The 26,604-nt window shown below is 35.8% G+C and overlaps 1 protein-coding gene across 5 annotated transcripts in view; it reads left to right on the forward strand.

Moving 5' to 3' along the window:
* The window catches only part of JAK2 (Janus kinase 2), a 115,542-nt gene that overhangs the window by 25,294 nt on the left and 63,644 nt on the right, over window positions 1-26,604 (forward strand). For 4 of the 5 annotated variants that reach the window (XM_015064485.3, XM_027041152.2, XM_027041150.2 and 1 more), the window contains exon 3: window positions 13,470-13,719. In XM_015064485.3, the coding sequence (XP_014919971.1) occupies window positions 13,494-13,719 (226 nt within the window). In that variant the 5' untranslated portion in view covers window positions 13,470-13,493. Of the gene's footprint in view, window positions 1-12,984; window positions 13,085-13,469; window positions 13,720-26,604 lie in introns of those variants that run through there. The other variant, XM_027041149.2, reaches the window with a different exon arrangement.

Below are 26,604 nucleotides of genomic sequence, written 5' to 3' on the forward strand. Positions count from 1 at the left end.
ATACCTATTGTTCTCAGGCTATTCCCCCCAAAAAAGAAGAGGAAGGAAAACATCATTGAGGCCATTGTCACCCTGATAACAAGACCAGAAAAAGACGTCCCCCAAAAAGAGAGCTATAGGCCACTATCTTTCATGAATATAGATGTAAAAATCCTTAACAAAATTTTAGGAAACCGAATCCAACAATACATTGGAAAAATCATACACCATGGCCAAGTGGGATTTATTCCTGGAATGTAAGCATGGTAAAGTATTTACAGAACAACCAGTGTGATATATTATATTAGTAAGAGAAAGGATAAAATCCGTAAGATCACTTCAATAGACACACAGAAAGCATTTGATAAAATACAATATCCATTCATGATAAAAATTCTCTGCAAAGTAGGTCTAGGGGGAACATACCTCAACATAATAAAGGTTTTATATGAAAAACACACAGCCACCTCAGTGGTGAAAAACTGAGAGTTTTACCTCTAAGGTCACGAACAAGACAAGGATATACACTCTCACCATTTTTATTCAACATAGTACTGGAAGTCCTAGCCACAGCAGTCAGACAACATAAAGAAGTAAAAGGCATCCAAATTGCTAGAAGAAGCAAAACTCTAACTCTTGGCAGATGACATGCTACTATGTATAGAAAACCCTAAAAATGCCACCAAAAACTACTAGAACTGGTAACTAAATTCAGTAAAGTCACAGGATGTAAAAACAATGGACAGAAATCTGCTGTGTTCCTATATGCTAATAATGAAGCAGCAGTAACTAAAACTAAGAAAACATTCCATTTATAGATGCACCAAAAAATAAGAAAATACCTAAGAATAAACTTAACCAAAGAGGTGAAAGATCTGTACTATGAAACCGTAAAACACTGATGAAAGAAATTGAAGATGATGCAAAGAGGTGGGAAGACATTCCATGCTCATGGGTTGGAAGAACAAATATTGTTAAAATGTCCATACTTCCCAAAGCAATATATAGATTTAATGCAACCCCTATCAAAATACCAACAGCATTTTTCAAAGAACTCAAATAAACAATTCTTAAATTTCTTTGGAACCACAGAAAACCTTGCATAGACAAAGCAATCTTGAAAAAAAAGAACAAAACTGGTGGCATCCTTCTCCCAGATTTCAAGGTATACTATGAAGCTGTAGTAATGAAAACATGGTGCTGGTATAAAGATAGACATAGAGATCAATCGAATAGAACAGGAAACCCAAAAATAAACCCACAATTATATGGTTAATTAATCTTTGACAGAGAAGGAAAGAATATACAATGAGAAAAAGACAGTGTCTTCAACAAATGGCTTTGGGAAAACTGGCCAGCTACATGGAAGAGACTGAAGCAGACCACTTTCACCATACACAAAAATAAACTCAAAATGGATTAAAGATCGAAATGTGAGACCTGAAACCGTGCAAATCCTTAAGAGAGTGCAGGCAGTAATTTCTCCAGCATCAGCTGTAGCAATATTTTTCTATATATGTCTCCTGAGGCAAGGGAAAGAAAAGCAAAGATAAACGGTTGGGACTACAAAAAAAAAAAAAAAAAAAAACCTTCTGTACAGCAAAGGAAACAGAGTCTTAATTTATAGACTAGACTGGCATATGATATAACTTAGTATTCCATTTATTCCATTATTCCATTTACACTTGAAAATGATGTACATTCTGCAGTTATTAAGTATATTGTGATGTAAATGTTTAGTTGGTTAATGATGTTCAGGTCTTCAGTATTCTTTTTTTTTTAAGTTTATTTCTTTTTGAGAGAGAGAGAATGAGTGAGGGAGTGGCAGAGAGAGGAGGAGAGAAAATTCCAAGCAGACTCTGTGCTGTCAGTGCAGAGCCCAGTGCGAAGCTCGAACTCACAAACTGGGAGATCATGACCTGAGCCGAAATCAAGAGTTGGACGCTTAACTGACTGAGTCACCCATGCCCCTGGATCTTCAATATTCTTATTTTTTTCATCTGTTTTACTTCTGTTAATTCCTGACAGAGCAGTATTAAAATTTCTAGCTATTAGAGTTGTTTTGCCTATTTCTTTCTTTACTTTTCTGCTTCATGTGACTTGAAACTATTATTACATGCATATGAGAAGTCTAATATATACATCTATTTATTGTAGTTTTTTTTTAATGTCCTGTTTTAAAAGCTGTCATGAAGATATTTTTTTCTGGAATATTATATGACCTTTTACTTATTGGTTGGTTATCTATCTCAAATTAATATTTTTGTGTATTGGTGTAAGTTGGAGGTCAAGATTGCTTTTTCTTCTTGCCACTTAATAGCCATTGACTGCCATACTTTTACTGAAAAGACTGACATTTCCACCAAAATGCAGTTGACCATATTTGTTTTCAGTTAGGTTATCTTATGTGAGGATATTTTTCTCAGCTCTATTTGTTCCTTTGGTCTATTTTTCTATATTTTTTTAAAATATGAAATTTATTGTCAAACTGGTTTCCATACAACACCCAGTGCTCATCCCAACAGGTGCCCTCCTCAGTGCCCATCACCCACCCTCTCCTCCCTCCCATCCCCCATCAACCCTCAGTTTATTCTCAGTTTTTAAGAGAGACTCTTATTTTTCTGTATTTATGCCAATACCAACTTGACTTAATTATACTAACCTCACAGTAAATCTTGATGTCTGGTAATGTAAATCCTTCCAGTTGGCTCTTCTAGATTGTTTTGACTCTTGTAATCCTTTGTTTTCCATGGAGATATTAACTTGTAAATTACCATAACATAAGCTGCTAGGATTTTAATTGGGACCGTGTTGACTCTATATATCAATTTGGAGAAGAGTTGCTACCTGAGCAATATTGAGTTTTCCTATAGTCTTTTTTTTTTTAAAGTTTATTTGTTTTGAGAGATAAAGTGCAAGTGAGGGAGGGGCAGAGAGAGCGAGAATGCCAAGCAGGCTCCACACTGGCAGTGTGGAGCCCGATGGGAGGCTCAGGCTCTGAACTGGGAGATCATGACCTGAGCCAAAGTCAGACACTTAACCTACTGAGCCATCCAAGCACCCCCAGTTTTTCTATACTCTTATATCTGTATGTTCTATTCTTCCATTATTTAACTGGCCTTTATTTTTTCTAGCAGTGTTTTATAGTTTTTATTAGAGTTATTACAGATATTTTAGTAGATTTATTCCTAAACACTTGACTCTCTGTTATTATTGTTAATGATGCTGTTTTTAATCATCTTCATTTTTAAATTTGTTTCTGGTATATGAAAATCAATTAAATTTTGTATATTGATTTTGTATGTACTATCCTTTCTAACTTCATTTAGTAATTGTTATATTCTTAAAATTTTTCTGCATACATAGTCATATCATCTGTGAATATATCAGTTTTACTTCCTCCTTTGTAATCATTATACCTTTTATTTCCTTTTCTTGCTTTATTGTGCTGGCCGGTACCTCCACTCAAATGTTGAGTGATGGGCAACCTGACACTTGATTTCAGCTCAGGTTGATCCCAGGGTTGTGGAATTGAGCCCCAAGTTGGGCTCTGTGCTAAGTGTGGAGCCTGCTTGAGATTCTCTCTCTCCTTCTCTCTCTCCCTCCCTCTGCCACTCTCTGCCATTTATGTGCGTGCTTGCTCTCTAAAAAAAAAAAAAATTTATGGGTGCCTAGGTGGCTCAGTCACTTGAGTGTTTCATTGTTGCCTTTGGCTCCAGTTGTGATCCTGTGGTCGTGGGATTGAGCCCCACAACAGGCTCTGTGCTGAGCATGGAGCCTGCTTAAGATTCTCTCTTCCTTTGCCCCTCTCTCCCGCTTGTGCTCTCTCTCCAAAAAATAAAATAAAATAAAATGAAGATAAAATAAAATATTAAGTGGAAGTCATGATTATAGACATGCTAATTAAGTTTTTGAATTCAAGAAGCATGAGATCAATATTTAACCATTAAGTATTTTAAGTTCTTTTATAGTTATTTTTTATAAGAATGAGGAAGTATGCTTTTATAGCTAGTTAGCTGAGAGTGTCTAATCACAAACCATTGTTGAACATTATTAGAGTTAGTTTCTACACTTATCGAAATGATCATATGTTACTTTCTCATGTATTCTAATAATATGATAAATTCTGTTGATTGATATTTTAATGTTAAAATAGCTTTGCTTTTTTGGGGTACACTAACCCGGTTAAGATTTGTTAGTCTCTAAAATATTATTAAATTTAATTTGCTAGTATTTTGTTCATTATTTTTTTCATATATGTTTGTAGGAAATATTTACATATAATTTTCTTTCCTTGTCACAACTTTATTACATTTTGGTATTATGTTCATACTGTACTCTTAAAATATGTGGAAAAGTGTTTTGTAATTTCTATTTACTGAAATAGTTTGTGTAAGCTCTTTTTTCATTCTTCAGATGTCTGGAAAAATTCACTAAGAAAGTCAATAGGCGATGAATTTTCTTTGTGGAAAGGTTTTAAGTTAAATATTCAATTTACTTAATGTTAAAAGTTTGAAATTATATCTTTCTTCCTTTTTCAGTGTTTTTTCCTTCCTTTGTCCATTTTGATAAAGTTGTGTGTTTGAGAAAACCTTTTTTCAAATATTTCAGGCTTATTGGAGGATGTTCCTATATTGACATATATTTTTAGGGACACCTGGGTGGCTCAGTCGATTAAGCATCTGACTCTTGATTTTGGCTCAGGTCATGATGTCATGGTTCATGGGTTCAAGTTACCTTCTTTAACTTCTCTCTACCTTGGTTTCCCCTACTGGCAACCATTGATACTAATAATGTCAATCTCAGGGTTTCTGGGTGGCTCAGTCAGTTAAGCATTTGACTCTTTGATTTCGGTTCAGGTCATGATCTTACTATGGTTTGTGAGTTGGAGTCCCGCATTGGGTTCTGAGCAGACAGTGTGGAGCTGCTTGGGATTCTGTCTCCCTCTCTCTGTACCCCTCCCCTGCTTGTTCTCCATCTCTCTCTTGAAATAAATAAAAATAAATTTAAAAAACCTATATATTTTGGGGAGCCTGGGTGGCTCAGTCAGTTGAGCGTCCGACTCTGGCTCAGGTCATGATCTTGCGGTCTGTGAGTTTGAGCCTCGCGTCGGGCTTTGTGCCAACAGCTCGGAGCCTGGAGCCTGTTTCGGATTCTGTGTCTCCCTCTCTCTCTGACCCTCCCCTGTTCATTCTCTGTCTCTCTCTGTCTCAAAAAAATAAACAAACATTAAAAAAATTAAAAAAACATATTTTTAATATTGTAAGCTCTGCTAATGATGTCTCCTTTCCAATTCTTGATATTGGTCCTTTATTTTCTCTCTTTTAAAAAAATCAATCATTTTAGTGTTTTAGCAGTTGTATTAATGGCTTTTTTTAAAAGCCAACTTTTTGTTTTTCTTTTTGTTCCCCCCCACTGATTTCTGCTCTTAAATATTTGTCCTTCTATGGTTCTTAGCTTAATTGGTTGTTCTTTTCCTAATTTCTTGGTATAAAAGCTCATTCTGTATTTTGTTTAGCCTTCTTTTCTCACATATGAGTTTAAGACTAAATATCCTAGTAAACACTTTTATTGCATTTCTTTCATATTTTTACCATTTTTAAATTAAAGTATTTTTTGATTTCTTCTTTACACCATTTGCTCTTTAAAAGTGTGTTGCTAAATTTCTGAATATGTGGGAATTTTCTAATCATTTTTGTTATTGATTTTTAGTTTAATCCCATTGTGATAAGAGAACATACTGGTTAATAAGTACATGTTGTGGAGGCACGTGGGTGGCTCAGTCACTTAAGTGCCTGACTCTTGATTTCAGTTCAGGTCATGATCTCAGGGTTGAGAGCAAGCTCCGGTTGATGAGATCGAGCCCCATGTCGGGCTCTCTGCTGTCAACAGGATGCTTCCTTGGGATTCTCTCTCTCTTGCTCCCTGTCTCTGCCTCTCTCCTGCTTGCATGCTCTTACTCTCTCTCTCTCAAAATAAATAAATAAGGATAAAAAAGTACATGTCGTGATACTTTTGTAAGTCGTCATAGTTTCCATAATAGATTTTTGATTTGAACACTGTTAGTAAGTTTACATCAGTTCAAATGCAGAGCTTTGTATTTTTTAATATATTTTTTCTTTTTGACTGAAGTTATTAAGGATAACATGATTTTACAGAGTATTGAGTGTTACTGATTATCTTATGTCCTATTTTGCAGTTTAAAGCACTTCTTTATTAATTCTTATTAAACTAAGAGTGTTGTTTCAGAGAATAAAAAGAGTAGGTAGTGATTAAGGTCGCTTTCACTTTTTTATGTTATCCTCTAACGTTGTTATTTCTTCAATATTTTTAAGAATTACATAAATTAGGGGCGCCTGGGTGGCTCAGTCAGTTAAGCGTCTGACTTCGGCTCATGGTTCATGAGTTTGAGCCCCGCATCGGGCTCCATGCTGACAGCTCAGAGCCTGGAGCCTGCTTCAGATTCTATATCTCCCTCTGTCTCTGCCCCTCCCCTGTTTGTGCTCCGTCTCTCTGTCTCTGTCTCTCTCAAAAATAAACATTAAAAAAAAAAAAGAATTACATAAATTAATCATAGTATATGCAACATTAAACCAACATTATGGGTCTTATATAGATAAAATGGTTGCTTGCTCCATTGTTCATATTTTTAATATATTCCTTTAGTATTTATTGGCAATTGCTTTATGGTAGAACATGTTTGTTTTCAGAAATTTTCCAGGTACATTTGAAAAGGATGCATTGTTGGTGTCCCCTTTGATTGTATTTTTCAGTGAAATATAGGGAGTGGAAAGTAAGAGTTGGAATGGCAGCTTTGGTGGTAGAGGAGTAAGGATAAGGTATGAGGTAGTTGATTAGAAAAGTGGGAGAGTAAATAGATTAAGGAAATAAAGTAATAAATAGTAGATTGTAGGTGCACAGCACTAAAGGCCCATTTGAATTTAGAGTTTATGAATTTCAAGATAGACCAATCTCAGTGCATGTGTGTTTTCATCAGCTGTATTTATATATATAGGCAGAAGTTCTGAGTATTGAGTCAAATGTTGAACTGGTTTAGAGTTTCCTTACCATCTTTGGTGTTCTGACCCTTTATTTTGACTTCTATGAGTTAAGCGTTCTTAAAACTAAACTATCTCTTCTCAGAAGATTATTTTAATATGAATGTAGGCATCTCTAACACCAATGAAATTTCTTCTTTTATTCTTAAATGTTTTATTCTGGTCTGTTTTCTTTTTTCTGCCGTCTAGAGCTCTTGGAGTTCCTGGATTGATGCTCCCTATTTAGTTTTTGCTCATATTTCTTTCTCTTGATCTAGGAAACTGGGAGTTTGTCTTGACTTTGTCTTCCAAATTATTTGGTCTCCAGTTGTGTTATTCAGTGTTTCCACTGAATTGTCATTTTTTTAAAACTTAACTATTTTCATTCTCTTCTCCTTTTTAGTGATCATCTAATGATGCTTTATGTTTTCAAAAATTCTGAATCTCTCTGAGGATACCAAGGAGAATTTTTATTTATTTTATTTTATTTCATTTCATTATTTATTTACTTACTTACTTACTTACAGAGAGCACGTGTGCCTGCAAGCAGGGGGAAGGGCAGAGGGAGGGAGGGGAAGAAAGGGCGGGGGAGAAAGAATATGCCAAGCAGGCTCCATGCCCAGCCCAGCTCGGAGCCCAATGTGGGCTTGATCTTCCAACCCTGAGATCGTGACCTGAGCTGAACTCAAGAGTTGGACACTTAACTGACTGAGCCACCTAGGCAATCCCCAAGGAGAATTTTTCAAAATATTCTCTTCCCTGTATTTGTTTCTTCTGGTGTTAGTTTTTGCTGTTCATTTTTGTCCTCCTCTTTTATGCTTTCTTCCTATCCCCCTTCACCTCCAGTGTGTGGTCATCCTTGATTATCTTGGCATATTTATTCTTTTTGTATGTGTGTGCAGAAAACTTTAATGCTTATTAAAAGCCTTCTTCTGTGTGTATTTTAAATAGAATCTATTTATTTCCTACACTTTGTTTTCTTTGCCATCTGTTCCTGTCTACTTTTTATCTTCCATCAGTTCTTCAAAATTCTTTCTGATTTTGCTGATAGCACTGTTTCTTATTTTTCCAAGCTATCATGAATATATTCACATAAACTTTTTATTTTACTCCTTTCCGTCCTTTTGGCTACCGTTGTCATATCTTTTGCTTTTACATCTATTACAAGTTTTACCATATGGTATTATCATTATGTTTTTAAACAATTGTTAATTGTCTTTTAAATAATTCAAGAAAGGGAAGAAAAATGGAATGTTATAGTTACCCACATATTTACCGTTTTTGACTTCTTCATTCCTTTCTACAAATCTGAATTTGCATCACTTATCATTTGCCTGTAATCCAGAGGACTTTTTTTTTAAGCATTTCTTAAAGTTTTTTGTTGTTGTTGTTGATGTGTACTCCCAGTATCCATTTATCTGAAAATATATTTGTTTAGCTTAAGTTTTAAAGGTTTTTTTTGTGGACTATAGAATTTTAGGTTCAAATTTTAGCTCCTTTTCCTCCCTAGCAGCATGTTGTCTTCTGGTCTCTATTGTTTCTGATGAGATGTCAGTTGTATGTCTTATCTTAGCTCTTCTGTATTTAAGTGGCTACTTTTAAGACTTTTCTCTATGATTTTTGGCAGTTTGACTATGATATGACTATATGGGGATTTTAGTGAATGGAGCTACATGAACGATTTTATTCATGGTTTGATTTTTTCAAATTTAGAAAAAACTTAGCCAGTATTTTTCCAAATATTATCTTCTGTCTTGTTCACATGTGTTAGATTGCTCAATATTGTATAGGTCATATGATTTCTATGTCTTCATGCATTTATCTTTGATTCTTTTGCATGTGTATCGTAGTAAACACATTTTAAAAAATCCAACATTTGGGTTTGCTGTCAGTCCCATTTCTATATATTTTATCTCTTGACTCTACATCACATTTTTCTTTATGTTAAATAGATTTCACTTGACTGTTGTCTCTTGTGGATGATATCTTGTACAAACTCTGGGCAGTGTGAATTTTAGTCTTTCTTTGAAGTGTAGGGCTTTGTTCTAGCAGGGACTTTACCTTGATCCTGTGGAGACTTAGTTTTAGGCTTTGTTAGGACTGTCCATTTCAGTTTTGCCCTTATTTCTGATATGTGGTTCTCAAGTGCGGTTTTTCTGGAGGTTCAGTGAAAAGCCTGAAATATTTACCAATTCCTTCTACATCCAAACTCTGATTCTCCAGAATCAGATAGCTATTGAAATCTCTTCCTATATCTTTTAGATTTTTAGTTGTTGCCTCTCCCTGGGCTTTTTGGGTTTTCATCCCATGCATGGGAATACAGGAGTGAGCCCCTCAAGATTCTCTTTTTTTCTGGGGTACCTGGGTGGCTCAGTCATTTGAGCGTCCAACTTCAGCTCAGGTCATGATCTCACGGTTCATGGGTTTGAGCCCCACGTCGGGCTCTGTGCTGACAACTTGGAGCCTGGAGCCTGCTTCAGATTCTGTGTCTCCCTCTCTCTCTGCCCCTCCTTCCCACCCCCTGTCTCAAGAATAAATAAACATTAAAAAAATTAAAAAAAAAAAGACTCTTTTTCTTTCCAGGATTTCTGCCTTCAGTTTCTATCTGTTTACCACCTCCAGAGTTTGTTCCCTGATTCTTCCAGCCAGCAAGACTACAGCTTTGTATAATAGCTCTGTCCTTTTCTCCAGCAACTATTGGGTACTACAAAGACTGTGTAGTTTCCTTAGGATAAAAGGTGGATAGATGTGGGGGCACCTGGGTGGCCCAGTCAGTTAAGCATCAGACTTGTGATTTTGGCTCAGGTCATGATCTCACAGTTCGTGGGTTTGAGCCCCATGTTGGGCTCCATGCTGTCAGTGTGGGATTCTTTCTCTCCCTCTCTCTGCCTGCCCCCTGATCTCTCTCAAAATAAATAAAATACACATTAAAAAAAAATATGGGTAAATGAGGACCTCCTTCACTGTTTTTCTTTCTCTCAGGGGTCAGATCCCCTGTAGTTGCTGTATCTGCTTTTGTTTGCTTGGCAATGCCTTCAGTGTTTTTAAGATGTTTTTCCTAGACTTTATAATTGTTATCAGTAAAGCATATGGGTTTGTATCAAAAGCATCCAAATCAGAAAGGAAGAAGTATGTATACACACACACGCGCGCGCGCACACACACACACACACACACACACACACACACACACGTGAATATTATTCAGCCTTAAAAAAGGAATAAACATTATTTGAACAACATGGATGAACCTTAGGGGCAAGTAAAATAAGTCAGAATGACAGATACTGCATGGTACCACTTACATGTGTAATAAAAAAAAAAGTCTAACTCTAAGAAGCAGATAGTAGAAAAGTCTTGCTAAGGACTGGAATTTGGGAGAAATTGGTAAAAGGCTATAGATTTTTGGTTATAAGATAGATAAGTTTTGAAAATCTAATATAACACATTGACTATAGTTGAGAACATTGTATTGCATAATTGAAATTTTTCTGTATTGTATAATTGAAATTTTCTAAGAGAACTTAAAAAAAGTAACTTCATGAGGTGATGGATATGTTGGTTCAGTGATGGGGAGTCATTTCACCGTGTATACAGTGTCAATCATGTTGTATATGCTAAGTATCTCACAGTTTTGTCAATATAGTGGAAAGGTTTTTTTCAAATAAGACTGCAACTTAAAAATTGTTAAGGCCTCACTGAGAGATCTGCTAAAAGATACATTTCAGCAGAAAAAAGTCCAGAAGGAAAGCATATGGTCCAAAACAATGGTGAGCACAAATTGATGAAATTCTTGCAAATTTGCCCCTTAATGGCTAAGAGTTCATTTTAGATGAATTTCAGTAATTGAGTATAGAAGAGACAGCACTTGAGTATAGTAAGTTACAAGAAAATTTTTAAAAATTTTATATTTTTGAGCAAATTAAAATTGTTTAAATTTGTATATCCAGTTGCTTTTGGACTTCAAAAATCTTGCAGTTTTAACAGTTGCCAGCTTCTTGTTTTGTTGTGTTTTTACTCACCAGAAGTCCTATGATATTTGAAGAACTAAGTATTAACTCTAGTATTTAATATAATAAAGTCCTTATGGTTAGTTATAGATCTAAATTTCACCTTGCACATCACTTAATCATCATGTTTGTTTCCTTTAATGTCTGCACTTAGTACAGTGACGTTCAGAAATGCTGTGTGAGTGTGTTTGTCATTATTTTCTCCTTCTCCCTTCACATAGCTCTGCTCATGATTTAAATGGGCGTCTATGGGGAAATCTTACACATATCAATCTCATGTTTTAGCTGCCAGCTAGAGTCTGGTGTAATTGTCCTGCTTCCATTTCTAAACAAAAGTGTGTAAAGGAGTAGTCCTTATTCTATTCCTTTGTCCAATGTCCAATGTCAAGAGGCAAAGTCTTCATTTCCTTATATCCATTAATGGTATTATAGATCTTCCAAGTTTGAATTCCTCCCATTGTCTTTTACCCCTGGCTTAAAAATTTTTTTATTTGAGTATACTTTTATTCGAGTTGCATTAGTATCAGGTGTACAGAATAGTGAATCAGTAGCATCTCTCTGTGTTATGCTGTGCTCACTGCAATATCATTGACTTCATACCCTGTGCTGTGCCTTTTATTCCTGTGACTTATTCATTCCATGACTGGACTCCTGGCTTCCTCTGGATTCAGTCAGTTACCAGGTTGCATGAAGTCTTGCTGTTATATTACCATTCATCATTCAACCATTGCTGTTTCAATTAAGGATGTTACTACTATGTAGACTATTGCTGTAGCTTTTGTTTCTACTTCATGTTTTAATTCATCATTTGACTGTAGGATAAAGTTTACATTCTTTGATCCCTTTTTTTTTCAAGTAGGCCCCGTGCCCAATGTGGGGCTTGAACTCACAACCCTGAGAGTGAGAGTCACATGCTTTGTGGGAGCCTCAGTGACTCATTCAGTTAAGTGTCCAACTTTGGCTCAGATCATGATCTCACAGTTTGTGAGTTTGAGCCTCACATCGGGCTCTATGCTGACAGCACAGAGCCTGTGTGGGATTCTTTCTCTCTCTCTCTCTGCCTCCCCCCCCCCCCCCCCCCCAGCTTGTGCTCTCTCTCTGTCTCTCAAAAATAAATAAACATTAAAAAAAATAATAAAAGAGTCACATGCTTTACTGACTAAGCCCAGCCAGATGCCCCTTAAATTCTTTGATCTGACATTCAGACTTTTCTTAATTCTTTACTCTATCAGTTAGGATCGCATTCAATTATAAATAATAAGATGTCTTGTGGTAGAAAGGTGATTCTTGACACTGATTCAGGTGCTTAAGTTTGCCAGGTCTTTTATTCTCTTGGCATTTTCTTCCTGGTTTTAAGGTGACTGCCCTACCCTGCTCGGAGGCAGGTAGGAAGAAAGTGAAGAGAGAAAAGCAAAAAGGAGTCCAGTGGAGCACCTGAGTGGCTCAGATGGTTGAACGTCCGGCTCTTGATTTCCACTCAGGTCATGATGTCACAGGTCATGAGTTTGAGCCCCATGTCGGGCTGTGCTGACAGTGCAGAGCCTGCTTGGGATTCTCCCTCTCTCTCTGCCCCTATCCTGCTTGTACTCGCCCCTTTCTCTCTCTCTCTCAAATAAATAAACTTAAAAAAATTAAAAAACAAAAAAGAAGGCCAGGTCTGCTTTCTTTTAAGGAATGGTTCTGGAAGTACCACCCAGCAACTTCCACTTAAATCTCATTTGTTGAAACTAGTTCATGTGGCTGTTCATCTGTGGGGAAGTACAGTTCTTTGGGGGTATGTTGCTCTCCTTAAAAAAATTGGGCCTCTCAAGAAGGAAAAAATGTATCCTGGGTATGTAGTTGCAATTTTGCCACAGATATTCATCTCTGCTTTTAGTCCTTTCCTAAATGGCATAACTGCTCAAATACTGCACTGTGGCCCAATTAATTAGAGTATCTTGTACCTTTCTATTTCTCAGCACAGTTCTACTCTCCTGGAATATTCTACATCTTCCCTTCATATAAATCCAATCTGTTGTACAGAGTCAACTCTGTGTATGAACTCCTCTAATAAAACTTGTAAGTTTAAACCCAGTTTGAAATGTTACTTACCCCCTGCAGACCCCAGTAAGCAATTGTCACACTAATTCGTTTGTTTTGAATTTATGTTGTCTAGTTGGATCTCTTCTCCTGTTACCTGTGACTGATTTTGTTTGTTCATTTTGTTAGTATTACATATCTGTATTATGTTTCCTCAGTTAAGTTGTAAACTTCAGTTTTATAGGCCTTGTCCACAGGAAGTTTATAATCTCAATGCCTCTCACTGTGCTTTGTACATAGTACACGATATTTATTCAGTTACCAATTTAACAGAGTCAGTGCTTTCAGGGAAGGCTTCTTTGTACATGAGGGATGCTTTATCAGTATCACTTTCTTTTGTAATGTTATTGTTTTTTCTTAATAGGCAAATGTTCCGGAAAAACTCTGCATGGGAATGGCTTGCCTTACCATGACGGAAATGGAAGGAGTATCTGTATCTCCTGTACATCAGAATGGTGATATTCCTGGAAATGCTAATTCTGTGAAGCAAATAGATCCACTCCTACAGGTGTATCTTTATCATTCTCTTGAGAAGGCTGATGGAGAATATCTGAAGTTTCCAACTGGGGAGTATGTTGCAGAAGAAATTTGTGTTGCTGCTTCTAAAGCTTGTGGTAAATATTCAAAAACATATATTTTCTCCTTGTTAATAGATCATTGTTTCGATTATAGTACTCTAATGTACATGTATAATGTATTATTCTTTGTGTTTTAAAATGCTTATATGACTGACGGGTATGTTCTTACATACATAATAAAAGGAGAACGTCACTAGAGTACATTTAAGGTAAATCTGCCTTGGGCTAGTCCTACAGACTGAATGTTTGTGTTTCCCTAAGGTTGGTGATGAAATCTATTCCTCTAATGTGATGGTATTTGGAGCTGGTTCCTTCAAGAGGTGATTAGGTCAGTGGGTGGATCCCTTATCAGTGGAATGAGTGCCTTTAGAAAAGAGACCCCAGAGAGCTCTGTCACCCCTTCTTCCATGTGAGGACATGGTAAGAAGATGAATCAGAAGAGGGTTTCTGTGAACTAGAAAATGGGTGCTCATTAGGCAACCAAGAGTTTCCTAGCCTCCAGAACTGTGAGAAATTTCTGTTGTTTATAAGCCCCTTAGTCTGTGGTATTTTTGTTATAGCATCCTGAATGGACTGCTTCAAAAGTTGGTACTGACAAGTGGGGGACTGCTGTAACAAATATCGAAACATGTAGAAGTAGCTTCGGAACTGGGTTTTGAGGAACACGTTAGAAAAAGCCTATCTTACTGTGAACGGACCTTTAAAGGGGATTCTGGTGAGGACTCAGAAAGAAAAGAGGAGAGCCATAGAGAAAGTCTTAATATTCTTAGAGAATACATAAGTAATCTGAATAGAATGTTGGTAGAAATATGTATGATAAAGGCCATTCTGATGAGGTCTCAGACAAAAATGTGAGACATGTTACTGGAAATTAGAGGAAAAGCAATCCTGGTAAAGTGGCGTTGACCTTAAAAAACAAAAGAGCCAGTTATTTTATCAGCAAAATGACTTTATTTAGGAAAAGCAGAGGAATGGCAGTTTGGGACCAGCAAACTCTAGAGAACCACAGACAACTTCAGAGAACAGAGGAAAGCGCTTATTTTTATAGGAGAAAGGAGGAAGCTGGGAGGAGCGGTTTTCTCAGAGTCCTTATTGGCTGGGTTTTGCTGGGCAGGAGCAAGTCTTCCTCCTGCTGGGGTGTGTAAAGTAAGCCTCTTCCTGTCAGGGAGTGTGATGTAGGCTTCTTAGGGCAGGTAGTAATGTGGGGGAGCTTCCCCTTCAGGGCTTCCTACTCCATTATATTATATTATATTATATTATATTATATTATATTATATTATATTATATTAATTTTATTATATTTTATTATATTTTATTATATTTTATTATTTTATTCTATTATTTTATTTTATTTTTTCCTATTCCATTTTAAATGAAGTTTCCTTTTTTTCATAGTGGAAAATAACTTGCCTGAATTGTGTTTTAGTGTTTTGGTGAAAATAGAATTTGTGAGCAAAGAAATCAGATGTATTTACCTAAGCAAACTCTCGAAGGTGTGGGTTGACTCCTCCTGACTGCTTTAGTAAAATGCGAACAGAAAGATGGAACCGTTCAGCAAAAAGGAAGGCGAACTGAAAAGATTTGTAAAATTCTCAGTCTTTCCATGCTGCAAAAAGTGAGAAAGTGGTTAGAAGAGAGCACTAAGGATGTGGCCAGTGGACCATTTAAGATTTGTGTAGCTCAGCTGTTTCTACATTCGCTAGGAGCTTTGATGGGAGAGGCCTCTCCCTTCACAGCTCCTAATGCCAGGGCCCGCCCTGGGGAGCAGAGTGCTTTCAAAGCAAAAGCTGCCAGAGCCTGGAGACCTGCTTGCTGCCTGGTGCTGCCTCACTCTGAGGGCTCTTCTTGGAGCACTGCCGGCCCCAGGTGCAGCCCCTGCCTTCCAGAGGGTGCAGGCAGCAAACTTTGATGGAGGGTATTGTTTCCAGCAGGGGAGAGTGTACAGGCTCAGGGGACATGGCTGCCTCCGCCTGGATTTCCAAGGATGGAGCCACCCAAAACCATCAGGTGCTGGGCTGCCTGGAGCCTCGGGGCCCAGCCTCTGCCGGGTAAAGCTGCTGGGACAGGAATTGCCCGGTGGGTCCTGTAGGCAAGCCCTCTGTCCTAGGGGTCCTTGACAACAGCTTATCATGTCAAAGAGGATTATTATAGAGCCTTAAGGTCTAATGGAACTTGCCCTGTTGGGTTTTAGACTTGTTGGGGATCTATCACTCTTTTCTTATTTTCTCTGTCTCCCTTCTGGAGCAGAAATGTCTGTTTTATGCTTGTAATGTGGAAGCATTTAACTTGTTCGATTTCACTGATTCACAGCCAGAGTGCAGTTTACCTCAGGTTGAATGGTACCTTGAGTCTCACTCACATAAGATTTAGTTGATATTCAGGTGAGACTTAGAACTTTAGACTTTTGAGTTGATGCTGGAATGAATTAGGACTTTTGGGGGCTGTTGGAATGGAATGAATATGTTTTTAATGTGAAAAGGATGTGAATTTGGGGGGTACCAAGGGCAAAATGGTAAGTTTCAATTGCCGTATCTTCTCGTCTACTTACCTTCTGCAGTTTTTACTCTAGAAGTTTTATTTGGAATGCTTTTCAATAATTTCCATTACCTCATCATGTTCATTTTTTTTCCTCATTTTTTTTATTAAGTGGAATATATTATGGTACCTGATTTAACTTTCTTGGTTGGTAATTCTACCATGTCTGTCATTTCTTGCTGTCCTACTGATTGATGTTTCTTCTAGTTACGGGTCATATTTTCCTGCTGTTTTGAATGCCTACAGTTTTCTATTGGAGGGTGGATATTGTAATGTAAATTTGTAATTTACATTGTTGCCTGCTGGATTTTATTGCATTCTTTAGTGATGGCCTTTTTCTGGCACTGTTAGGTAATGGGTGGTTTACCTAGCTGCTTTTGAGAGCTTCTTTATCTTCGTCTTCTCCTCCTCCTTTTCCTTCTCCTTCCTTCTTTTGTTAAATAATTCAATATTTTCAGTGTATTCACAGAGCTCTACAATCATGTCAATTTTCACCACCCCCAGAAAGAAACCTCTTACCCATCAGCAGTCATTTTCCATGTCTTCCCCAACTCCCCCCAACCGCAAATCTACTCCTAAGAATTTGTACACTTGGGACATTTCATATAAGTGGAATCATGCAGGCCACATGTGTTTTTTGTGACAAGGAGTTGAATTCCTGAGTCATATCATAACTTTGTGTTTAATCTTTTGAGGAACCGCCCTCATGTTTTCAAGGCATCTGCATCATTTTACATTTCCGATAGCAGAGTATGAAGGTCCCAGTTTCTCTACATCTTGATTAACATTTGTTATTACCTTTCTTTTTGATAATAGACATACTAGTGGGTGTGAAGTGGTATCTCATTGTGGTTTTCTTGAAAAATCTTTATAGATAAATAATTCACATATCATACATTTCATACTTTTAAAAAGTGTATGGTAAAATAATTTTTAGTATCCCCAGTTGATTTTAGAACATTTTTTCACCCCAAAAGAAGTTCTGTGCTTATTGGCTATCACTCTCTCACCCCCTCTTCCTTCTTTAGTCTTAGGCATCCCCTAATCTATGTTCTGTCTCAATAAATTTGTCTATCTAGATATTTCATACAGATGGAGTCATGTAATATGTGGCCTTTTATTACTGGCTTCTTATACTCATAATTTCCACCCCAAGGAGATCTTTAGTAAAAGGTGAAAGATTTATGTGATCTGAAGAGAAACTCCAGACCATTAAACTCATACAATTTTCATGAAGTTCATCCATATTTTTTTTTGCATGTAATTTATTTATTTATTTATTTATTTATTTATTTATTTATTTATTTATTAATATGAAATTTATTGTCAGATTGGTTTCCATACAACACCCAGTGCTCATCCCAACAGGTGCCCTCCTCAATACCCATCACCCACCCTCCCCTCCCTCCCACCCCCCATCAACCCTCAGTTTGTTCTCAGTTTTTAAGAGTCTTTTATGTTTTTGCTCCCTCCCTCTCTAACCTTTTTTTTTCCTTCCCCTCCCCCATGGTCTTCTGTTAAGTTTCTCAGTTCATCCATATTGTAACATCTGTCAGTAGTTAAGTCTTTCATGGCTGAATAGTATGCTGTTGTGTGGATAATACCACGTATTGTTTAACCGTTGATCATTTGATGGACATTTTGGCTGTTTCAGGCTTTTGTCTGCCATGAATAATGTTTCTATGAACATTTGTGTGCAGTGTGGACAGATGATTTCATTTCTGCATATATACCTAGGAGTGGAATTGTGGATCACATTGTAACTCTACGGTTCACTTTTTGAGGAACTACCAGACTGTTTTCCAAAGTGGCTGCACCATTTTACATTCACACCAGTAGTGTGTGAGGGTTCTGATTACTCCACATCCCTAATAACACTTGTTGTTATATGACCTTTTAAAAATTCTATCCATTCTATTGGGTGTAAAGTGGTATCTTATTGTAGTTTTGATATATATATTTTTTCTGATTAGCAGTTCTTTTGAGTGTCTTTGCCTTGCTTACTGGCAATTGTGTATCTTCTTTGGAGAAATGTCTATTCAAATCCTTTGTCCACTTTTAAAATGTTTGTTTGTTACTGAGTTGTTAATAGTTATATTTTCTAGATCCTTTATCAGATACTATATGATTTGGAAATCTTTTCTCCCATTTTATGTTTTGTCTTTTCACTGTCTGGATCTGGATAGTGTTCTTTGAAGCAAAGATCTTTAATTTTAATGAAGGCTCATTTGTTTATTTTTGTTGTTGTTGCTTGTGTTTTTGTGTCATATCTAAGAATTCATTACCAAATCAAGTTCATGAGGAATTTCCCCTGCAGTTTCTTCTAGGAGTTTCATAGTTTTAGGTTTGCGCCCCTTTGAGTCCATTTTTGCTGATGGTTGAGGGTAGGGATCCACAGTCATTCTTTTGCATGTGAATATACACCTGGTCCTGACTTCCCCCACTTTATATAGTGTTTATAAGGTTCATACATGTTGTACCATGTATCAGTACATTATTCTTTTATGGATGAATGATATTCAGCTAAATAGTATCAAATATATGATACAATATGGATAAACTTTATAAATATTGAGTGAACTGTAAGAAGCCAGTATCAAATGGATATCTACATGCAAATCCCAGCATCATTTGATGAAGAGGCTGTGAGTTCCCATACTCAGTAGTCTCAGAACCCTTGTCAAAGTATCATTTGGCCATAGATGAGTGGGTTTGTTTCTGGATTTTCAATTCTGTTTCATTGGTCTATATGTCTTAATGCCAGTACCATAATCTCTGTATCACTATAGTTTTGTAGTAAGTTTTGTAATCAGTGTGAGTTTTCTAACTTTCTTGTTCTTTTTCAAAATTGTTTTGATCTTTCCTAGTCCCTTTAATTTTTATATTAATTTTATGATTAGCTTGTCAATTTCTGCAATAAAGACAGCTGAGATTTCTATAGGGATTACATTGAATATATAGGTCAGTTCGGGGACTACTACTATCTCATTGAAATAAGTCTTCCAATCCATGAACATGAAATATCTTTTTGTCTATTTGGGTCTTCTTTAATTTTTTTCTGCAGTGTTTTATAGTGCTCAATGTATAAGTCTTACCTCTTAAATTTATTTATAGGTATTTTATTCACTTGGATGCTGTTGTAAATGGAATTGTTTTTATTATACTTTTTTTGGATTGTTCATTGTTCATGTATAGAAATAGAGCTGATTTTTACCTGTTGATCTTATGTCCTTTAACTTTGTTGAATTCATTTATAGGCTCTGACATTTTGGGGGGGTGGTTGTTAACTATTTTCTGTATATAAGATCATATCATGGGCCAATAAAGACAATTTTGATTCTTCCTGCCCAATTTGGGTGCCTTTTATTTTCTTGCCTAATTGCTCTAGCTAGAACTCTCATTGCAGTGTTGTATAGAAGTGGTGAAGGTAGGCATCCTTGTCTTGTTTGTGATTTTAAGGATAGATTTTTAGTCTTTCACTGGTGATTATGATATTGTTTGTGGGTGTTTCATAAGTGCTATTTATCAGGTTCAGGAAATACCCTTCAATTCTTATTTAAGTTTTTTTTTTAACTCATTAAGGAGTATAGAGTTTGTTACTTTTTGTGTATAAATTGAGATGATCATTTTTTTTCTTTCATTACATTGGTTATTTTAATATCTGGAACCACCCTTTTATTCCTGGGATAAATCCCGCCTGTACATGGTATATAATTCTTTCAATATTTTGCTGGATGTGGTTTGCTACTATTTTGTTGAGGAAATTTGCATCTATATTCATGAAGGATATTGGTCTGTAGTTTTCTTGTAGTGTCTTTGTTTGGCTTTGGTATCAGGGTAATGCTGGACTAATTAAGTTGTTTAGGAACCGTTACTTTTTCATTATTTTTTTTTTTTGAAGATTTTGAGAAAGATTTATTGTCATTTTTCTTTAAATGCTTGATGGAATTGTCCAGTGAAGCCATCTGGTTCTGAGCTTTTCTTGGGAAGTTTTTGATTATGGATTTAATCTCTTCATCTTGTATAGGTCTGTTTATAGTTTCTGCTTTTTTCTTAAATGAGTTTTGATAGATTGTGTGTTTCTAGGGATTTTTCCATTTTATCTAGGTCATCTCATTGTTGGCAAATATTTTTTCATCATATTTTCTTACATTCTTTTTATTTCTGTAATGTTGATAGTGTTGTCCTCACTTTCATTTCTGATTTTGGTAATTTGAATCTTTTTTCTTTCTTTCTTGTTTAGTTTAGCTAAAGGCTTGTCAGTATTCTTTATTTTTTTCAAATAAACAATGTTTGGTTTCATTCTTTTTTTTTCCCCCTGAATTGCTTTTCTATTCTCTTTGCCTGTAGTGTTTATTATTTTCTTTTTTCTATTGGCTTTGGGTTTAGTCTCCTTTTTTCAAAGTTAGTAATGGTATCTAGGGAGATTATTGATTTGAGATCTTTATACTTTTTTAATATAGATGTTTACAGTATAATTTCCCTCTATCTGGTTTTGCTGAATTCAGTATTTTGATATGTTGGTTTTTTTGCTTTTATTTTTCTCTATGTATTTTCTAATTTCCTTTGTGATTTATTCTTTGACCCATTGTTTGTGTGTTAATTTTCACACATTTGTGAATTTTCCAGTTTTTCTTTTGTTATGGTTTCTAGTTTCATTCCATTTTTGTCAGAGAAGATATTTTGGATGATTTCAGTCCTTATAAGTGTATTCATATTTCTTTTGTGACCTAACTTATGGCCTATTCTTGTGAATATTCCATTTACATTTGTGAAAAATGTATATTCTGCTTTTGTGGGGTTGTATTCTGTATATGTCTATTAGTTGATTTATATAAAGCACAATTCAGTTTTTCTTATTGTTTTTTCTTATTGTTCTTCAGTCTTGTTTTACTGTCTTTTTAAAAATTTTTTAAGTTTATTTATTTTGAGAGAGAGCACAAGCTTCTTGAGAGAGAAGGGAGAGAGAGAGAATTCCAGGCAGGCACTTCGCTGTCAGTACAGAGTCCGAAGTGGAGCTCGAACTCGTGAACTGAGAGGTCATGACCTGAGCCGAAGGCAGATGGTTAACCCACTGAACCACCCAGGCACCACTCGTTTTCTGTCTTATTGAGAACGGTGTATTGAACTTTTCAGGTATTCTTGCTGAATTGTCTATTTCTCCTTTCAGTTTTCATTTTTTGGTTTACATGTTACATGTTTTGGGGCTAATTTCTTATGTATGTATATGTTTATATTTACATTTTCTTAAGGATTTAAATTTTCATAATGTTCTTTGTCTTTTGTAAACTTTTGACTTAAAATCTGTTTTGTCTGATATTAGTATAGCCATCCCAGCTTTTTTTTTATTAAAAAAATTTTTTTAAATGTTTATTTTTGAGAGAGAGAGAGAGAGAGAGAGTGAGCAGGGGAGGGGCTGAGAGAGGGGGAGACACAGAATTCAAAGCAGGCTCCAGGCTCTAAGCTGTCAGCACAGAGTCCGACATGGGGCTTGAACTCACAGACTGTGAGATCGTGATCTGAGCCCAAGTCAGACGCTTAACAGACTGATCCCCCCAGGTGCCCCACCAGCTTTCTTTTGCTTACTGTTTGCGTGGGCTATGTTTTTCCATCTTTCCCATTTCAAATTAAAATGTCTTTAGATTTATTTATTTATTTTATTTTTTAAAGATTTTATTTTATTTTTAGAAAGAGAACACGAGTAGGGGAGAGTAGCAGAGGGAGAAGGAGAGAGAGAATCCCACTAATTAAAAAAACTGAGATTTCAGGACTATAAATGACAAAGAATATAGACTTTATAGTTTAGAAAAGTCAATAAACAACTGCCACCCAAAACAAGTGACAAAAACAAAGGAATTTTTAATTTTTCCAGTGAATGCGAATACTTTCCTGTTTTTATGCCTGCTTTACAAATTTTGGTTGAACATTGAAATGTTGGCCATTTCAAATTTGTAATGTAGCAACCAGAAATCTGATTCCAACTCCGTTTACTTCTATTTATTTTTGGTGTTGTTATCATATTTATCATGTGTTTTACTTCTGTAGACATCACAGGACACTTATATTATTGTTGCTTTAAACAATCATTATTCTTTTATATTGATCCTTTCCCTTGTTCCTCATTCTTGTCTGTAGTTCCATGCTTCCATCTGCCATCTCTTCCTTTCAGCCTAGAGAACTCCTTTCAGTATTTCTTGTGTTGCAGGTCTGCTGGTGACAGATACCTTCCTCTCTTAATTATCTGAAATGTCTTTTCTGTGTGTTTTCTTTGTCTTTATTTTTCCCTCAAACTCTCTAAGCTTGCTGAATTTGTAGGGCAATGTGTGTTTAGCTTTGGAAAATTCTTGGGTGCGCTTTCTTCAATTTCATGTAAGTTTGGTCCATTTGACATGGCTTACATGCCTTTTATATACTCTGTTCAGTTCTTCCCATTCTGTTATTGTTTGTGCTTCAATTTATGTGTGTTGTTTTTTTTTTTTTGTCTTACATGCCTTTTATATACTCTGTTCAGTTCTTCCCATTCTGTTATTGTTTGTGCTTCAATTTATGTGTGGTTTTTTTTGTTTTTTGTTTTTTTTTTGTCTTACATGCCTTTTATATACTCTGTTCGGTTCTTCCCATTCTGTTATTTTTTGTGCTTCAATTTATGTTTGTTTTTTTTTTTATTGACTTCTGTTGACTAATCCTATCTTCTGTTGTATGTAGTATCCTGTTAAATCCCTCTGTTGGTCCATGAATTAACAGTATCAGTAATACCAGGGAGCTTGTTTAGAAATGCAGTATCTCTCTCAGGCCCCTTGCCAGAATCCGTGAATAAGAATCTTTTCTTTTTCAACAAAAATCATGCTTTTCAAGCTTTTCAACAAAAACCGTGGAAGCCAAAAGACAATCTCCAGGTTGTTATTATGAACGTTAAATTTTGAAAAATACTAATCTGCCTCATTCTAGCTTATTCAGTTAGGGGAAACAAAAACCTGTTTATTTATACAGTTGACGAAGCCCAGATAGGATATACCCTTGGGATCTTTACAGTAGAACCTATGTTATGTGCCATATACTTTGCTAAGCACTTTATCCATATTATCACATTTTTTCCTTCCAGCTATCCTCTGAACTCAGATTTCTGTCCTTATCCTTTAGAAGATGAAGCATAAGCTTAGAGAGATTAACTACCACAAGTTTACCTAGCTAGTAAATACCTGAACTCAGACTTCACCCATATCAGATTTGAAGCTAATATTTTATAGATTATCACTGTTTAAACTGGAACACTTTTGAGGTGTAAAGACAGGCTATTAATAATTATTCTGGGACAGTAGACAGAGCAGACCTGTCTTGGTCCAGCCAGGTGATCTGCTCATCCTGTCTGCAGCTCTCTGCTGTATGGCACCTCTCTTTTCTGCATAGCTAATTTAGCTTCAGGAGCATTTGCTGCCGATCGTCCATGCCTATGCAATATTTTATGTGCTCGGCTTGCCATCACATAGAATGGCCAGATCCTCATGTGCTGTCTTCAGCTTAGGCATTACCTCTTCAGAAGCTTTCACTGAAGTCTTTACTTCATCTGACCTACCTCTGTTAAAATCAGAGCTGAATAGAAGTTAAAGTGATGAAAATGGATTGTACTTGATAAACTACTGTAATAGGGGAGATACTCCATTATAGAAGTGAGCTTGACTCTGAATACAGCCTGAACAAGTGGGGTTTTGTGGCCAAGCAACAAGTTTGACAGGGCATTGGTGAATGGAAAATTACTAAGAGTAGACATCAAGTCTGGGGGGATTCTGAGTGAACCAGCCTAATATGATTCTTGCTAAAGGCAGGTCAATGTGATCAGATATCACCTGCAGGATAATAGGGGTGAGGAGTTTGATTAGATATCTAAGGTGGTTTGCTAAATGGACTTAGCAGGATTCTTGCTAAAACTTGATTCTACGAGGAAAAACATGTATGGGCCATGTTCGGGAGGGTTCAGAGGGGCCTTGATAAAATTTGGCCAAGCGAAGAATATTTTTCATTTCTCCCCTGTACTTATTTGTTTTTTTGTGGTCTTCACTGGGTCATGGCACTGACCCTTTTGAATTATAGTTCTCCAATGGCATGTCTGAATTCATCTCTTATAATGTGAGATCCTTAAAGTTAGGCACTATTTTTCCTTTTTGTATTTCCTGTACCCATTCTGTGCTTATTATGTAATAGAGTCTCTGTTAATATTAGTGGAATGTTGACTGTCCTTGCTCTAGAATGATATGGAACTGTATCACACTTAGATAATGGTTTGGAAAAGAAGAACCACATTTAAGTGCCTTTAGTAAATAAAAATAAAAATAACTTTGATTGGGTGTGTAGGGAAAGAGTTAAAAATGACTGAGGTTTCTGTTCTATTCTTTTCCATTGATCAGAGTGTCTGTTTTTGTGCCAACTTAGAATCTATTCCAAATGACACTTCTAGCAATTATGTAACATGGTCCCTTGCCATCCTATCAGCCCTAGATGTTATCCCTCTTGTTTTTGCTAGTTGAATGGATATAAAGTGATATCACATAATTTTAACTCACATTTTATTCAACACTAGGTATTACCATCCTCTCACATGTTTATTAATTATTTTTAATTATTATTAATTATGGATTTGCTCTATTGTGAATAATTTATATCCACTTTTTTGCCATTTTTTTATTTTGCTTTTTTAATTCTGATTTTTTTTGTTATAAAATATTTAAAGTAATACTTCACATAGAAAAATATATATCACTGTAGTCACCACACAGCTTTTCAAATATATCATTTTGCTATTTTCAGATTTTTCTCTGATTCATTGTTATGAAGAATTACATTTTTCCAGTTTAGCCATCTCTGCTATTATAGGATAAATGAACTTTATCTTAGTTTTTTTTATTTTTTAAGAATCATTGCAGGATTTGGTTTGCTAAAATTTAAAATATTTAGGATTTTTGTACCTATTTGGTGAGTCTATTTGATTATGATATCTGGCTGGTTTTGGTATCATGGTCCAAGTAAACTCACAAAGTATGTTAATTTCCCTGTTCTCTCTTTTTCTGTTCTCTGTAATAATATACTGAAGGTTGGAATTGTCTTTCATGTTTGGTTGAACTAGTATATAAATTTTATCTGGGCTTCATGGTGGTTTTTCCTTTCTTCTTATTTCTTCTCTTTCCTCCTTTTCCTTTCTTCTCCTTTATTTTTGTAAGTAGATAGTTTCTTTAATGGTTATAGTTCTTTTGAAGTTTTTAATTCTTAAAAAAATTTTTTTTTAACGTTTATTTTTTTTGAGAGAGAGAGAGAGAGACAGAGCATGAACAGAGGAGGGACAGAGAGAGAGGGAGACACAGAATCTGAAGCAGGTTCCAGGCTCTGAGCTGTTAGCACAGAGCTTGAACTCATGAGCTGTGAGATCATGACCTGAGTCGAAGTTGGACACCCAACCAACTGAGCCACCCAGGCACCCCTGAAGTTTTTTATTTTTGAATCCGTTTTTTAAAATTACATATGGCTTTAAAATTGTCTGTCTACATTTTCAAATTTATTGTCATTGTTTATTCTCTTATTGTCTCCATAACCTATAATTATACTTTTAAAAACGTTTTTATTAATTTTTTAATGTTTATTTTTGGGAAAGAGAGAGAGAGAGAGAGAGAATGAACATGAGTTGGGGAGGGGCAGAGAGAGAGAGACACACACAAAATCTGAAGCAGGTTCCAGGCTCCGAGCTTTCAGCACAGAGCCCTATATGGGGCTCACACTCATGAACTGTGAGACCATGATCTGAGCCGAAGTCGAACACTTAACTGACTGAGCCACCCAGGTGTGCCAGTTATACTTTTGAAAAATCATTAGTGTTTATCTGTGGTTTTTTTTCTTGATCAGATTTGACAAAGGCTTGTTTATTTTGTTAGTTATTGCAAATAATCAGCTTTTATTTTCTTGATTCTCTTTATTGAATCTTTCTTCTGTTAACTTCTGCTCTGTCACATTTTCAACTGTCTTCTAGATTATTCTGTTGTTTTTTAATGTATTGAGTTAGATAACTTAGATCATTCTTTGTTATCTTCTGATATAATCAGGTTAAAGCTATAATTTTTCCTCTTAAGTATCACTTTAGCTATATTCCATAATTTTTAATACATGTTATTAATTGTTCATTATAAGTACTATTTAATTTCTGTTATAATTTCTCCTATAATCTCTGAGATATTGAGAAGTATGTGTAAATACAAGAATGAATACAAGGATACAGTTTAAAAGTTGTTACTCAATACTGTTTTTATATGTAACTTACTGAAATTATCTATGAGTAAACAGTTGTGTTGATAATTGAAATGAAAATTTTATATCTTTATTAGTGTGTTGAGTTGGTGTCATTTT

This window comes from Acinonyx jubatus, chromosome D4, assembly GCF_027475565.1.
Source record: "Acinonyx jubatus isolate Ajub_Pintada_27869175 chromosome D4, VMU_Ajub_asm_v1.0, whole genome shotgun sequence".
In the NCBI taxonomy this organism is placed as follows: Eukaryota; Metazoa; Chordata; class Mammalia; order Carnivora; family Felidae; genus Acinonyx; species Acinonyx jubatus.